This window comes from Ambystoma mexicanum, chromosome 8 (genome assembly GCF_040938575.1).
Source record: "Ambystoma mexicanum isolate Mex_15411 chromosome 8, UKY_AmexF1_1, whole genome shotgun sequence".
NCBI lineage: Eukaryota > Metazoa > Chordata > Amphibia > Caudata > Ambystomatidae > Ambystoma > Ambystoma mexicanum.
The window spans coordinates 498,332,164-498,346,209 of record NC_090929.1 but is presented as its reverse complement, the minus strand read 5'-3'; the positions used below and the strand labels follow the sequence as shown (position 1 = coordinate 498,346,209).

General features: G+C 46.8%; 1 protein-coding gene across 1 annotated transcript in view; it reads right to left on the bottom strand.

Moving 5' to 3' along the window:
* Nucleotides 1-13,728, bottom strand: part of LOC138472144 (uncharacterized) — a 502,005-nt gene extending 488,277 nt beyond the window's left edge. The window contains exon 1 of the mRNA XM_069610159.1: nt 13,488-13,728. Coding sequence (XP_069466260.1) covers nt 13,488-13,507 — 20 coding nt within the window. The 5' untranslated portion in view covers nt 13,508-13,728. The remainder of the gene's footprint in view (nt 1-13,487) is intronic.
* Between the last annotated feature and the right edge of the window lie 318 nt (nt 13,729-14,046).

The following is a 14,046-nucleotide window of genomic DNA, read 5'->3' as shown; positions in this document are numbered from 1 at the left end:
TGTATAAGGAATTGAATGAGGAACTGGCCCTGGTGCTATTGTCGGTGTGGGAGGAGGCAGTGGAAGTAGGTACCCTGCCACCATCAATGAGAGAGGCCATAATAACAGTTTTGTTGAAGCCCAGACGTCCACCCAACAAAATGTCCTGCTATCACCCTCTCTCCCTGATAAACTGCAACGCTAAAATATTTGCCAAGATCCTGGCCACAAGACTCCTACCACACATGCCCACACTGGTACATCCGGATCAGTGCGGCTTTATCCCCACTAGTTCGATAGCTCTTAACCTTAGGAGACTGTTTGGTATCATGGCCCAGATAAAGCCTGAAGCTCAGGCGGTGGCGGTATCCCTTGATGCTGAAAAAGCATTCGATTCAGTGTCATGGTTGTATTTATTTAAGGTTCGGGAGAAATTTGGAATAGGCACATATTTTTTGAGATGCATTGGTCTATTGTACTCTGACCCTGGAGCCAGGGTTTTGACCAATCGCATGATGTCCGACTGGTTTGGGTTGGGCAGGGGTACACAACAAGGATGCCCTTTTTCCCCAATACTATTTGCCCTCACAATTGAACCAGTTGTGGCGGCTATCAGAGAACATCAGGGACAGAGAGGTATCACGATGGCCGGCCTGACCCACTCAATATCCTTATATGCAGACGACACATTGTTATATATCCGTGAACCAAATATACATCTAGGCCCGGCGATCGAGACTATCTGAAAGTTTGCCGAATACTCTGGCTATAAAACTAACAGGTCCAAATCTGAGATATTCCCCCTGACCCCCTCCACGAGATGCCCGGCCAACACATACGGTCTACAATGGTCCCCAAGCAAAATAAGATATCTGGGAATTATGGTGTCTGGGAATAGCGCGTCCCTCTATGCTGACAATCATGAACACATCCTGGGTGGTATATCCACCAAGCTTCGGTTATGGACAAAACTCCCAATTTCGCTCATTGGTCGTGTGGCCATATTGAAGATGGTAATACTACCAAAATTATTATATTTATTTACTAATATCCCGCTGTGGCCGGGGGCACAGTTTTTCGCGACCCTCCGATCCCTGGCGGTAGAGTTTGTGTGGGGAGGGGGCGCGACCAGAATGAAGTGGGAAAAAATGGTGGAACCTTATAACAAAGGGGGTATAGCAGCCCCAGATTTTTGGATTATACTATCTAGTGACACAGGCCCAATTTATCAGATACTGGTATGATGGGCAGAACACCTCCCCCCATGTTGATATTGAAAAACACGCCGTACGCCCAACCGACTTACGCTCAAAAATCTTTAATAAGAAACATAAAGACGATTGTCCATTCCACCCAGTTAGCATAACAGTGCATGCATGGGCTAGACTCTTCCGTAGGCTGGGGTTGGAGACTCCCTATTACCCAGAAGCTCCCTTCTGGAACTTCCCCGGAATAGCACCATCGTACGACCCCGATGTTCAAAAGAACTGGGATCCAGAGGAGGAATTCAAATTAAAAGATATATATCCCAATGGTACATTTATAACACTAGAGGAATTCAAAGTGGGAATGGGGAGGGACCAACTGAAAATACTTCAATATCACCGAATGCGTATAGCTTTCAAGGCAAGATGGCCTCTAGTCCCAGATGAACCCCCCGTTCATCCATGCCTCGCCGCACTGTCTATACAGCCGAGGGTTAGTGTCTCGGGGCTATATGCAGTTGTGCAGGCAAGCATACTCACAATAAATGGGATAAAGGTCTCATGGGAAACTGATCTAGGAATCACCATCTCAGACGTGGCATGGGAAAAATACTGTGATTTAACCAGAAGGGTGTCCATGAATGCAGGCCTACGCCAGATCCAATTTAAGGTATTAAATAAATTACATTACACACCTGAGAAGATAGCTAAATTCACGCGTGCAGGCCCGTCTAGTTGTTTGAAATGTAGAAGCAAGCATGCCGATTCATTCCATATGTATTGGAGTTGCCCACCCATATACGGGTTCTGGGGAGAGGTAGCATCCATCCTTGCGGACATCACACAGATTCCGGCAGACCTAACGCCCCAGAAATACTTATTCGGAGATATTGGGAAGGCCTCAGAGGTGACCAGGCGATTATTTAATGTAGCATGTATAGTGGCCAAAAAATGCATACTACAGCAGTGGAGGAGTGTATATGCACCCCGCGCAAATCACTTTCTTAGGTCAATAAATGTGATGAACAGTACGTATTGTTGTTACCGAGACCATGTAAACCTAAAGACATCTGGGCTCCGTTCAGAGTATACTTGTGTGAATTAGGTTCGGCTGGGAATAGCCCGACTAGACCCGAAAATGAGCAGACTGTGTAGATAGACCAAGATGTAACTGTGTTTAAAATTGTAATTGAACTGTTGAGTGTTTTGAAGTGTTGTGTTGAAGCGGCGTCATGTACCACCAATAATTAATAAATAAAGTTTTAAAAAAGAAAGGTCAAGGGCACTTCCCTCCTTGTAACCGTCTTCGGTCTTGCCATCTTTCTGGACTGCTGCTTCCTCGTGTGCTTTGCCTTGATCAGTGTGTGCTTTCGTGCTCCGCCTTTTATCCGTGTGGGGAAGTATGATGGAAGTCAGGTGCGTGTAATGATCAGTAATTGCCTGACCCTGCCTGGCTATTGTATTAGGACATGTCAGGAATACGGCTCGGGTCTTAGTCCGTTTTCTCTCACAGCGAGCTGTCCGTGAGAAAGTGTTTGTGTCGGAAAAGGGGGGGTGTTGAGTTCCTAAGTTTCCTACCTGGTAGGATGGGGAAAAGGTGTTACAGGGAAGGGAATACCGCGTCTCGCCTTCTGGTGTCCCACTTCCATTCCCTGAAGGATCACCTGGATGCACTGGACCACCCCCAGGAACTGGATCCAAAAGTGATGTCCGTGTCCTGACCACCTGGATGACAGATTCGTGGGGACTAGCGGGTGAGACACCTTCAGGTTTTTCACACCCCAGAGAATCCCTGCATGTCGAGTGTTTTGCCAGTTAATAGGAGGTCCCCTTCACTGATGCACTATTTCTCTGCGCACCGAATCAACCATAAGAATGAATTGCTTGTTTTCCTATCTCTGCCCCCACCAAAGGTTCCTCTTCAGGGTTAAGGGTCATTGAGAGGACCGGACACGCAAGACTTCTCTGTGGGCTGTTTTAGTCGGGGTATGTATTTGTCCCGGGAAATGAGAAGGGGTTTCCCTGCACCACGGCTGCGCCATAAAATGGGGTGGCCATACCTATCGGTGTTCCATTGAATGGGCTTGTGCCACCTGCCTGTTGGAAAGTGTTCTGGGGTACCAGTTGTTGCATCACTTGCTGTTGCTGCAAGGGTAGGCCTGGTGTCTGCGGGGGCAACTGCGTGTATGCCTGTTGTATTTCGTGGGGTATGGAGGTCATTCTTGGTGTCGGCCCTTGGGGGCCCCTTGAGGTGGTGGACCATAATTCTGTTGACCGTAACTGTACCCCATTCCCTGTCTGCTCCTACAATCCCTTTAAAAAATGTTCCCATTTTCCAGTTTCAAAATTGTGAAGGCCCCATTCCTCCTCCTCTGAGTCCCATTCCTCCAAATCCCCCTCCCCTCGACCCTCAGAACCCACCTCTTCCTTGCCGATGTCCTCCTTGCTACTGTGAGCCGGGGGTACTGTGTATTCCCACCCCACTGTCCTTCTTCAAAACCACACCGCGGCTATTCTAGCATTGGTGACAGGCAGACATTTCAGGGGAAAACCTGCCACTTCCGTCTGTGCTGGTGTCGATACTGACGCCGCCACAGCGACCTTAGCTAATTTGTTTTGTAATAGTTTTGCTTCCCCTGCCTGCAGCCTCAGAGTCGTTTCCCTGTCACGGTCCTGGATTCTTCTGCAATGGTGTACTATTATGCTCTTTATTTCAGGCCACCCCTTTGCTTCAACATCCACAATTTGGTCTAGTGCCTTTTGCACCTCCTTTGGTAGGCCCTTTTTAACCATGAAGTAGAAAATAGGTATTGATTGATCCCATGAATTACCTGTCTCTGCTCTCCACATCCCCTGAACTTTATGAATGAATTGAGTGGGGTATTTATCATCACCCATAGTACATTGCATGATAGACTCGGGTGTGTCATGAAATGTTCACCATAGCACGTCCTAGATCTTCACTCAAATCTTATTAAAGGATGCTGCATCATGTGAATGGTTTCCCAGAGTTACTCCCAGGTATCCTGATTTTACCCACACATCGGCAGCCTGATCTTTGATAGTAGGTACCAATAGGCTTTTGATTGCCCGACTGCTAGGGGCACTCCTGCTGTCTGTTTCTCAAATGCACAGATCCACTTACCCGTGCCCGCCGTAAGAGCGCTTTTATGAAATAGTTTTTGTCCATCTGCGCCCATGGCACATAATGAGGCCTGCCGGCCCCTTTATCTATGAGAGGCTTTTGCATTCATACCTTGTTCCCCTCTCCCTTCTTCCCACTTCCATTGTTCCTTGCTACCACCATCCGGACAAATCTGCTACTTAAACTCCCATCCCATAAGCTTTCTATCCGTTGAGTCCATTGAGACGCTTGTTCTGCCTCATCATCCTCGACACCCTCAGACTCATCGAATGTACTCCACACGTCAGCATTGCCATATCCTAGGCTGTCTGTCCCTTCCTTTGCCCTCCTTTGCTACATGCACATTTTTTTATGGTTGTATTATCTATCCTGAATAGGAAATCTCCTGCCTGCCACCCATCTGGTGCCGATTCTGCCTTTCTGTCGGCCTTCACTTACTTTTGCACTGTTCACAGTCTATTCAATTCTGCTCTTGCTGAAACCAATGGCACCTCTAAATCCCTCTAGTTGACATCGGCATGTGCTGGGACGTTCGGAGTGGGTGGTGGGGCTGTTGCTGCTGTGGATACATATGTTGGGTTAGTATTGCCCACAGCGGGGCAGACTGTCAGTGGGTATAGCCCTCTGCACTCCATCGCTGCCCCGGCTCTCTTCCTGGGCAATCGCCCTTGCTGCCATCCTGCCCGTCCTCTCCCTTACACTCTTCCATGTCTTCAAACATTTTCCAAAGATCTAGTATTTCTCTCCTTTTTTGTAATGATTTCCCCTTATATTTAGCTGCTAGGAATATGGACGTATGTTCTAGCAAGCCCTTATGATGGGAGCCCTGCTCTGGCCACGAACAGGGCATCCCCCCTCCTCTTGTTTCCGTTCCCCACTGTTTACGGTACTTCTCAAGTCCGTCTCTGCACAGTGGTAGGGCCTTACACATATACTCTCTACGGGTTTCTCCTCCCATGGTAGGGATGGTCGCGCCCTGGCTGTCTTTACACCTATGCTAACGCGCTGCACACACCGTTACCGCTCATCAAGAAAAACAGTCCATTTTTCATCATCTCCCTCCCATAAAAAACATTTTTAAATAAGAAAATACTGTTACTCTACCCCCCCTTTCTCTTCCCATACTGCTGCTCACACGCTCAAAACATACAACTAATACACAGTGTCCCTCCTCGGGCCTTCACCCTACACAATAAAACCACAAATAAAACAAGAACTACTATTCCTGAGCCGTATAATTATACGGGGCTCCTATTCATTTCCTTTTTTCCTTTGTTATACAATGTTTTTGGTACCACCTTCTCCCCTCTCTCGGGGAGGCTCCCTACCATTCCATGTTCCTTTCCTTAATATTCTCCTTAAAAAATTAACAATACCAAAAAATAAAACAAACCCCTCCCAGAACACACCAACAATTTCACTCTCGGCGCATTCACACTCTTCACACTCTCCCATACATCTGTCCCCTACTTGTTATCACTTGCAAGGCTATACTCAAGTGTGTGTGTTCACCAGAACTCCTCCATCGCAGGGTTCCAACAACACCAGCCTGGACTGTCCCCAGAGCCGGGGAATATGCGTTTTTGAGGCTGGTCGCTGTAGGTGGGTGTGGCTCCTTCGGAGAAGCTGCCTGGATACCTTTGCAGGTACGGAGAGGCGCTGGGATCATGTCGGGGTCACCAATTGAAGGCACGCCCCTAAACGCTCACACCAGAAAAAATTCAACCCACTAGGGAGAATAGGCCAAGAGATTCTTGCAAGTATAACAACTTTTAATTATACAAAAAAAAATGTTCTGAGCAAAAAAAAGGTGCAAGCAAGAGCTTAAAAAGGGGCACAGCATCAGCGGTATGCAGTAAAAACCTGTGCGGCTGGTTGCTGCGACCCTATGCATCGTCAGCCTACTCCATAGGGGATGCGAGGCCATTGGCCCCAGTCCCGCCCGTCCGTCCATCTTCCATCACGTGGTGTCAGCTGGGCTCATCGTCTCCAGGGAACCAAGGTTGAAGAGACAATTAAATGTGTTATTCTAACAATGCTACTCTATTACTACACAGTGCACCTGGCATGATCATGAATTGGTACAGGGGGAGGCTCGAGGTCACTGTGACCCGCACACATTTGACTAATCCCAGTTGCGTTGTCTGGCGTCCAAGGCTTCCACCCTCGCTTTTGAACTAGAATGTATCCCTCCCCGCACATTGCATTACAAATCATGCCATTGTAAAGTACAGATAGGGACACCATTATTTTAGATCTTTTATTGTTGTATGGTTTATGGTTGGTGGCCTGGGGTCAGCTGGTATCTTACAATTTAGGGCTCTTGGCCTCAGACAGTTATAGGGGCTATAGCTTGTAGTTGGCTGGGTGGGCGCGTCAGAGGTTTGCTCTGGCCTGGTTGTGATAACACGTGCAGCGATCCCCTAGCACCGTCTCAAGGCCTTGCAGGATACATTATTTCTCGGGATAAACTCATTGGCAACAGATTTAGAACAAAGGAGGGTTTCTGTGGAACTTAACAGTGCCAGCCTCTCTCTGTCATCAGCGCTTGGGCCTACTCAGGGTTCTTAATCAGGTATGAGGCATGTGTCTACAGCACTGCCATGCAGGCCCTATGTTTCTGCCATAGCTACAAAATGGAGCCTGTTATATGCGCGCACTACGTCTAAACATCTACAATTCGCATAATATGTCTCTAAGCACGCCCCCCTGGCACATCACAGGTTCCTTCATGGTATTCATCTCACCCTAAAGTGCCTAGGGGGCTGTGCTGGGGTAATTTACTTCCCAACAGCCGTCATGACTTTGTAATAAGATGGCGCCTATTCAAGTCAAGGGAACAACTGTTTGGAGAATTAAATCTTTGGAAAAGTCTTCCCCTTTTAAAATGGGATCTCGGCATAGGGTTTGCTTTAAGTTGTTGTAGCAGACTTTATCCTCTTCTTTCCACTGAAGTTTTTCGGGTTCTGCATTTTAAATTTTATCGGTCTGTCTAGAAGTTTTTTTAGAACAATGTTACGATAGTATCCTATTAATTTCCAGAAGGCATTAAGATCTTTTTTGGTTTTAGGTGCTGGCATCTCAAGGATTGCTTTTACTTTTTCCATTTGGGGTTGTACACCATCGTTCCCTATGGAGAAGGGTAGGTGTTTTATAGCTGAAACAGGTGATGACTGATAGTCGTCTTTAAAGACTAAGGGAGAGTTTGATGATTTGATAGTCTCAAATTTGTGGGTGTCTCTAAAGATAACGGGACATGATTGAGAATACCCGATAAATCTCTCGAGGATCTTAGATATTCCCTTGTTAGTCGTGGGAATCTTTGGCCGATCTTAGAGGTGGGCGTGAAGGGTTGTCCAATGGGGAAAAATAAGGAGATTGTGAGGAAATGTTTTGTATCAAGGTGGAAAAACTGGGGAAGTTTCTTCCAATAATAACTTCCTCAGGAAGACCTTCTTATAACTGCTGAGGGTATACTAGATTGTATTACTTTGATGTTAATAGATATGGGTATTTTGGGATATAATTCTTTGTCCCGTGAACATATGTAATTCTTACTTATTTTCGGTTTTCAAGGTCTTCTAGGGGAACATGGTCTGCCCGAATAGCAGTTTGTTTACTTCCTGAGTCTACTAAAGCTTGCAGTGACCTACCATTAACAATGGACAGTTTGTGAGTAAATTCTGTAGGTGAATCACAAAAACAAGCGCTTAAGGTTTCAATTTCCTCTTCTGGTTCTTCCCATTCAACTCCCATGAGGCATCCTGTTTCGATGGGTTCTTTCTTATTTTTCGGCAGTTCTTTGCTATATGCCCCGGTTCTTTACATGGAAAACAAGTTAAAGCTTGGGTTATAAAGGTCCTGATTTCATCTCTTTTGCCTTCTTCGCCACCTTTCACCTCTATTCGTTTTTCGGATTTCTCTTTCTCTTTATAAAACCAATTCTTGTTTTTAAAAGGATTCCCTCCTCTTTCATGTGAGAAATTATTTGAACAAGAGGGACCCTTATGATCTCTCTTGTCTTCTGTTTTATGTAGGCAGTGAAAATGATGGTTAGCCTCAGAAAAATTTTGAGCTGTTTAAATGGCCATAGTAAGAGTGGGTTTGTTCAATTGTAACACTGATCTTTGCAAAGAGGGAAGCAAGGAATTAGTAAGTTGTCCGATGGTTAAAATGTCTATTACTTCTGGTAATGTTTATTTCGGTGCCTCTTGCACCTGGTTTTGCAGAACGGGCCATCGGTTACTCTGTTCCTTATTTCACACAAGCTATAGTTTATTCAGGCCCATGGCCCCTCTGTTCCTCGTTTCACGAACAGTTCACTCCACGTTAGCCATTCGGGATCTCTGCACACTCTCTTCCCTTGTGACCTTTCCTTCAATGGCTTTCCACGTATTTTGCTTTCATTATTCACAGTTCTGTTATCTTTCAAGAAGCGTTAACAACGTGCCTCCTCACACAGCACCACTGCGTTACTTTGTGTCTTGTCGGCTCTCTCGCTGTCTAAATACATTCAATGTCTTTTATCCTTCAACACTCAACCTTGCGTGCAATACTGTAGCTTTCAGAATCAAACGTATCACAAAAAGGGTTCTCCCTTTCTTTGAACTCACTGGCTGTGATTGCTTTCGCACGTCCTTCGTTTTTCCGTTCGTTGAGGTCAGGGTCTTGCCCACCTGCCCCTCAGAAACCCCCGGGTAGGTGCGGGGACGGAAATAGCAGCTTGCTGGTGCATGGAGGCAAGGGCTTAGCCGGCTCCTGAGCTCCATTCTGCAATCTCTCCCGGCTTCTCAGAGACACAGCTCCCTTGCCACGCGTTCTTCTGCCTCGACTCGCAGCCTGTTAGTGCCCCGTTCTCCCTGGCCTGGTCCTCAGCAGCTCTCCCTCAGCTGCTCCTCCCTCTCGCCATCCAGCTTGCCCTCCTTCTTGGCCCCTGTCTCGCTCTCTGTGTCTTTCTGTGCTCCAGCTTTTTTTAGTTTGGAAAACGGTCCATGAGTTTCAGGTGTGCGTGATTGTGACCGAGTGCCTGTCCTGGCCTGACCTTATTAGTGGGACAAGGCCAGTACATGTTACTAGTGGTAATCTTCCTAATCTTTCTCTTCCTCGTCTCAGTAGTTGGGCTGATAAAGAAAGGAGGGGAATTATGAGAGTTGTAGTACCCCATAAAGGTAGAGGGAATATCAGGTAAATAACTGTCATGAAATGGGATATACCATGTCTCACCTTCCGTTGTCTCCTCCCCACTCCCCGAGTACCCCCTACCCTGGTGAGCCTCCCACGCTAGTCCATCCCCAGGGTCGGATCCAATAGCGATGGCCTTTCCCTGGCCATCTGAATAAGGGATGCCCGGAACTGAGTCGTGAAACACCTTCAGGTTTTTCACACACAGCACTACAGAGGGATACCTGTAAACATTCAACGACAAGTGGAAGAAGAATTGCATAAACTGCTTGAAAACAACATCATCGACCCAGCAGTAGGACCTACACCATAGGTTTCACCCATAGTACCAGTTCCCAAAAGGGATCAGACTCCATCAGACTATGCGTCCAAAGGCACAGACGAAATGAGGCAATATTGAGAGAAAGACATCAAGCTGCCCGCATAATGGACATGATTCATCTTCTCTTCTCAATGGAGCACTAGCATTCTCCAAATTAGACCTGAATTAAGGATACGACCAGCTAGAACTGTGTGAAGAATCAAGATATATCACAACTTTCATGACACATTTAGGGCTCTTATAGATAAAAGCGACTCAGCTCTGCAGTATCCTCAGCAGCTGAGATTTTTCAAGCCGATAGGTACAATGTCATAAAACATATACCAAATTGTCTCAAGTATAGTGACAACATCTTAGTGTTTGGGAAAGACAAAGACCAGCATGACAACACCTTGGCAAAGCATGCATGGCGGTGGAGGCCGCCCACCTCACGCTCAACAAAAAGAAGACCGAATTTCGAAAGGGCACGCTGCGGTTCTTCAGACACTTCTCTGCAGAGGGCATGACACCTGACCCATAAGAATTGCCGCCCATCAGCAGCAGGCCCCCACCAACCAATGTATCAGATTTGCACTACTTCTTTGGGATGGTGAGTTATTGCACGCATTACATCCAAGATTTCGCCTCTGTGAGTGAACCCCCAAACAGCACTTACAAAAAAGCATGTCCCTTTTCAATGGTCAGAATCGTGTGAAGGGACATTTGAAAGCATACGACAACGCATCTCGTCAGCCGAAAATATAGCATATTTTGACACCACAAGGAACACAGAACTGACAGTGGATGCCAGCCTGATAGGACTCAGCACCATTCTGGTTCAAATAGATCCTGACTCACCTCATAAACAAGACATTGTCTCCTATGCCAGGCAAAGTCTCTCCAAGAAATAACAGGCCTACTCCCAGACAGAGAAAGAAGGGCTAGCAGTAGTATGGGCCTGCAAACTCTTTCATCTATTCCCATATGGGAAACCGTTTACCATAATACCAGATCCCCAAGCCCTGCTATTCCTCTATGGAAATCCACAAGCAAGAATGCCACTGAGGATTGCCAGAAGGGGGTTGAGGCTGCAGGTCCATTGTTTTAACATCATACATCGTCCGTGGAAGGGAGAGAAGCCGGAGCCGGAAGATTTCTTATTGCAACACCCAGTCTCCACCACATCTGTGGGGCCGACCAATACATCCATTACTTTTTGAAATCAGCGACTCCGAAAGTGGTCAACACTCTACAAATAGTTAAAGAAACAGAGAATGACCAGACGTTCCAACTTTTGATAGAATGCCTGGAAACAGGGTAATCTAAACATGCTAAGCAGATGGGGGGAGTGTGCCAGCCCAGAGGTAAGGAAAGATGCCAGAAGCCTTCTGGTCCTCAAGGACGAACTATCAACATTTGAGGAAGGAATGCTTCTAAAAAGCGACAAAAATAGTAATCCCGCTAACTCTGTGGCAGCGGATAGTAGAGCTGGCTCATGAAGGACATAGGGGCATAGTGTCCACCAAACGGCTCCTACGGCAGAAAACATAGTTCCCTCCCCTGGATGATCAGGTGGAACAACTCCTCAAGGATTGTCCCACGTGCACAATCCTTAAGCCGCACAGCAATCCAGAAGCACTTCAGTTGACAGAACTGCCCAAAAAAGCATGGGATGAAATAGCCATTTACTTCTTTGGACCTATTCAATGGGAAGAATACGTGCTTTCTGCCATGGACGAATATTCAAGATTCCCGAATATTACTTGTAAGTTCTAGAGCAGCATACCATACCATCCCTGCTCTTGCAGAATGTTCGCAACATATAGCATTCCAAAAGTGGACAAATCGGACAATGGTCCCCCTTTCACCAGTCAACTTTTCAGAACTTTCACTGAATATATGGAATTAAAACACAGGAAAATAACACCTTTGTGGAACCAGGAAAACCGGACAGTAGAACGATTTATGAGCAACATCAGGATTACCCATCTGACTGGAGAACTGGTTGAGAATTTACTTTATCAACCTCTCAGAGACCATCGAAACACTACACACAACAGGAAGGGTAAACACCCCTCTGATGTTTGGTTGAAACATCAGGACCTGGTTGCCCCATCTATCACTCCCGCAAGAAGCACATGCTGAAGATCGATCCATGAGAGAACATGATGGACAAGCCAAGGACAAAATTAAAACCTATGCATATGCCAAAAGACATGCTCGCAACTCATGCTCACAAATCAACCATACAAATCAGAAACACAGTGGTTGTGTGACAGCCCCAGACCCACAAGCATACGTCTGCTTTCAAAAGCGACCCCTTGATCGCCATGAATGCAAAAGGGTCCCTAATAAAAGCAGAAGATGAACAGCAACACATAAACCAAAATGTGTTGCATTTCAAAAAGATCACCAGGAGAGTACCAAGAGGGGAGGAGAAAATACAGATGATGAAGAATCCGATGACTCATACAAAGGGGATGGAGAAGAATCTGCAAATGAAGCATGGAGCATGGTTGAAGTGAACAGCCCAGACAAAACACGAGTGGAGCATTCAGGCCACCCTCAGAAGGCGAGAAACCGACCTCAGGGACTCATTGAAGAGTGATGGACTAAGTATGAACTGGGTATGTAAAAAAAGGGGGGGGGGGGTTTGAAGTAGTGAAGCCACGGAGGTGGTCACATGACAGGGCAAATGGGGTAAAGGGAAAGAGGAGGAGTCCGTTTTGGAGTACCGAGAATAAAGACAAGTATATCAGCAGCTCGCAGTGTCCGCGCCTTATTCATGTTAGATAGGCGCTGTGTGGGTAATTCGGTTACTTGGCGGGGCAGACCCCTGTTAGAGTAGTGGTTAGAGAAAAGGGGAGAGCACTGGGAACATCTAGATACTGCGCCAATATCGCAGCAATCCAATAACAAGTAATTTTGCTCCCTGCTAGAGTACACCAACGCTGACTACTGTAGACATTTAGGGCTTGGTAAAGTTATCCTCTGTCAAACGAATGTGGCCTGTTGGCAATATATGTGTGCCCATGTACCCACCACCTTGAATTTCCATAGAGAGGAAGATAAAATGGTGGCATGGTTAAAGGCGAGGGTACAGGGTGGTAGCCTCGGAAAGCAAGAATCGGGAGAGTCTGAAGAGCTGCAAACTGCATAGGAGGGAGAGACGGGGGGGGGCTAGCGATGGAGTCTGTCTGAGTAGAGTGCATGCAGGGGATTGTGGGTGAGAATGAAACGAGGTGGAAGATGGAGTAGGGGGCAGTATGGAGCAAAACGAACGTCAGGTTGCAAGCGGGGTTCTAAATAAATTTGAATGAACAATGCAATAGGGACCCTGATGCGAAATGACTGGAAAACTGCGATATGGGGTGCTGAAGAATGCAAGGATGGTCGCATGAATGTGAGAAGAGAGATCATAGGGAGGGGGCAGAGAGAAGCAGGAAACGTAGTAGCAAAATAATGGCACAATTAAAGGGGAAGATTTCGAGCAAAAGATAGACGTAGCAGGAGAGCACAGTAGAAGCGCCCAGAAAACGAAAGCGAGATTAATCTTCTGGGTGTGGAGGGGGGCGTCAGGATTTTTCTACGGGCAGATTTGGTGGGACACGGCCGAGTACAGTACGTAGCGCTGGAGGGAAGGGGGAGGGAGTGTGGGTCCTTCATGTAAACAAACCTGCTTCCGCCGTCCGCCATGCCTGTCAAGGCTCCGGGATCCTCGGACTGTGTCCAGGCTACGGGAACCAAACGGCGGCAAGCAAGTCAAACACGGAAAACGGCCAGAAACAACCCGGAGGCCCACTATTCGGGCGTGGCTAGACTTCCTCATAACTCCTGGGGCAAGACACCCCCGCCGATGAACACAGGGAGGAAGGGGAAATTCCTAACTTCCCGATACAAAAAAACGTTGCTGTCCTCTATTGCAGTCTCTCCGACTGCCAATGCCGATAATGTGTCTGTGTCAAAGATAACAGGGGACACTCATCAAATAATTGTTATTTTTCGTAAATAGGTCTAGGCGATTCAGTTTAATGTGGTCCGAGATTCCTGGGAGCATTTTGTTTTTCTAATTCTGATTGAAGCACATTTACTAACATTTTATTTTATTGTGAGCTCGTTTTCCCCATCATGTTTTACACCATTGTATTCTGGTCTGGGGGAGGGGGGGTTCGTGGCAGTCCTCCGAGTTCACACAGGTGTTGCGAATACCCCCAACCCTGCAACCCAACTTGTGA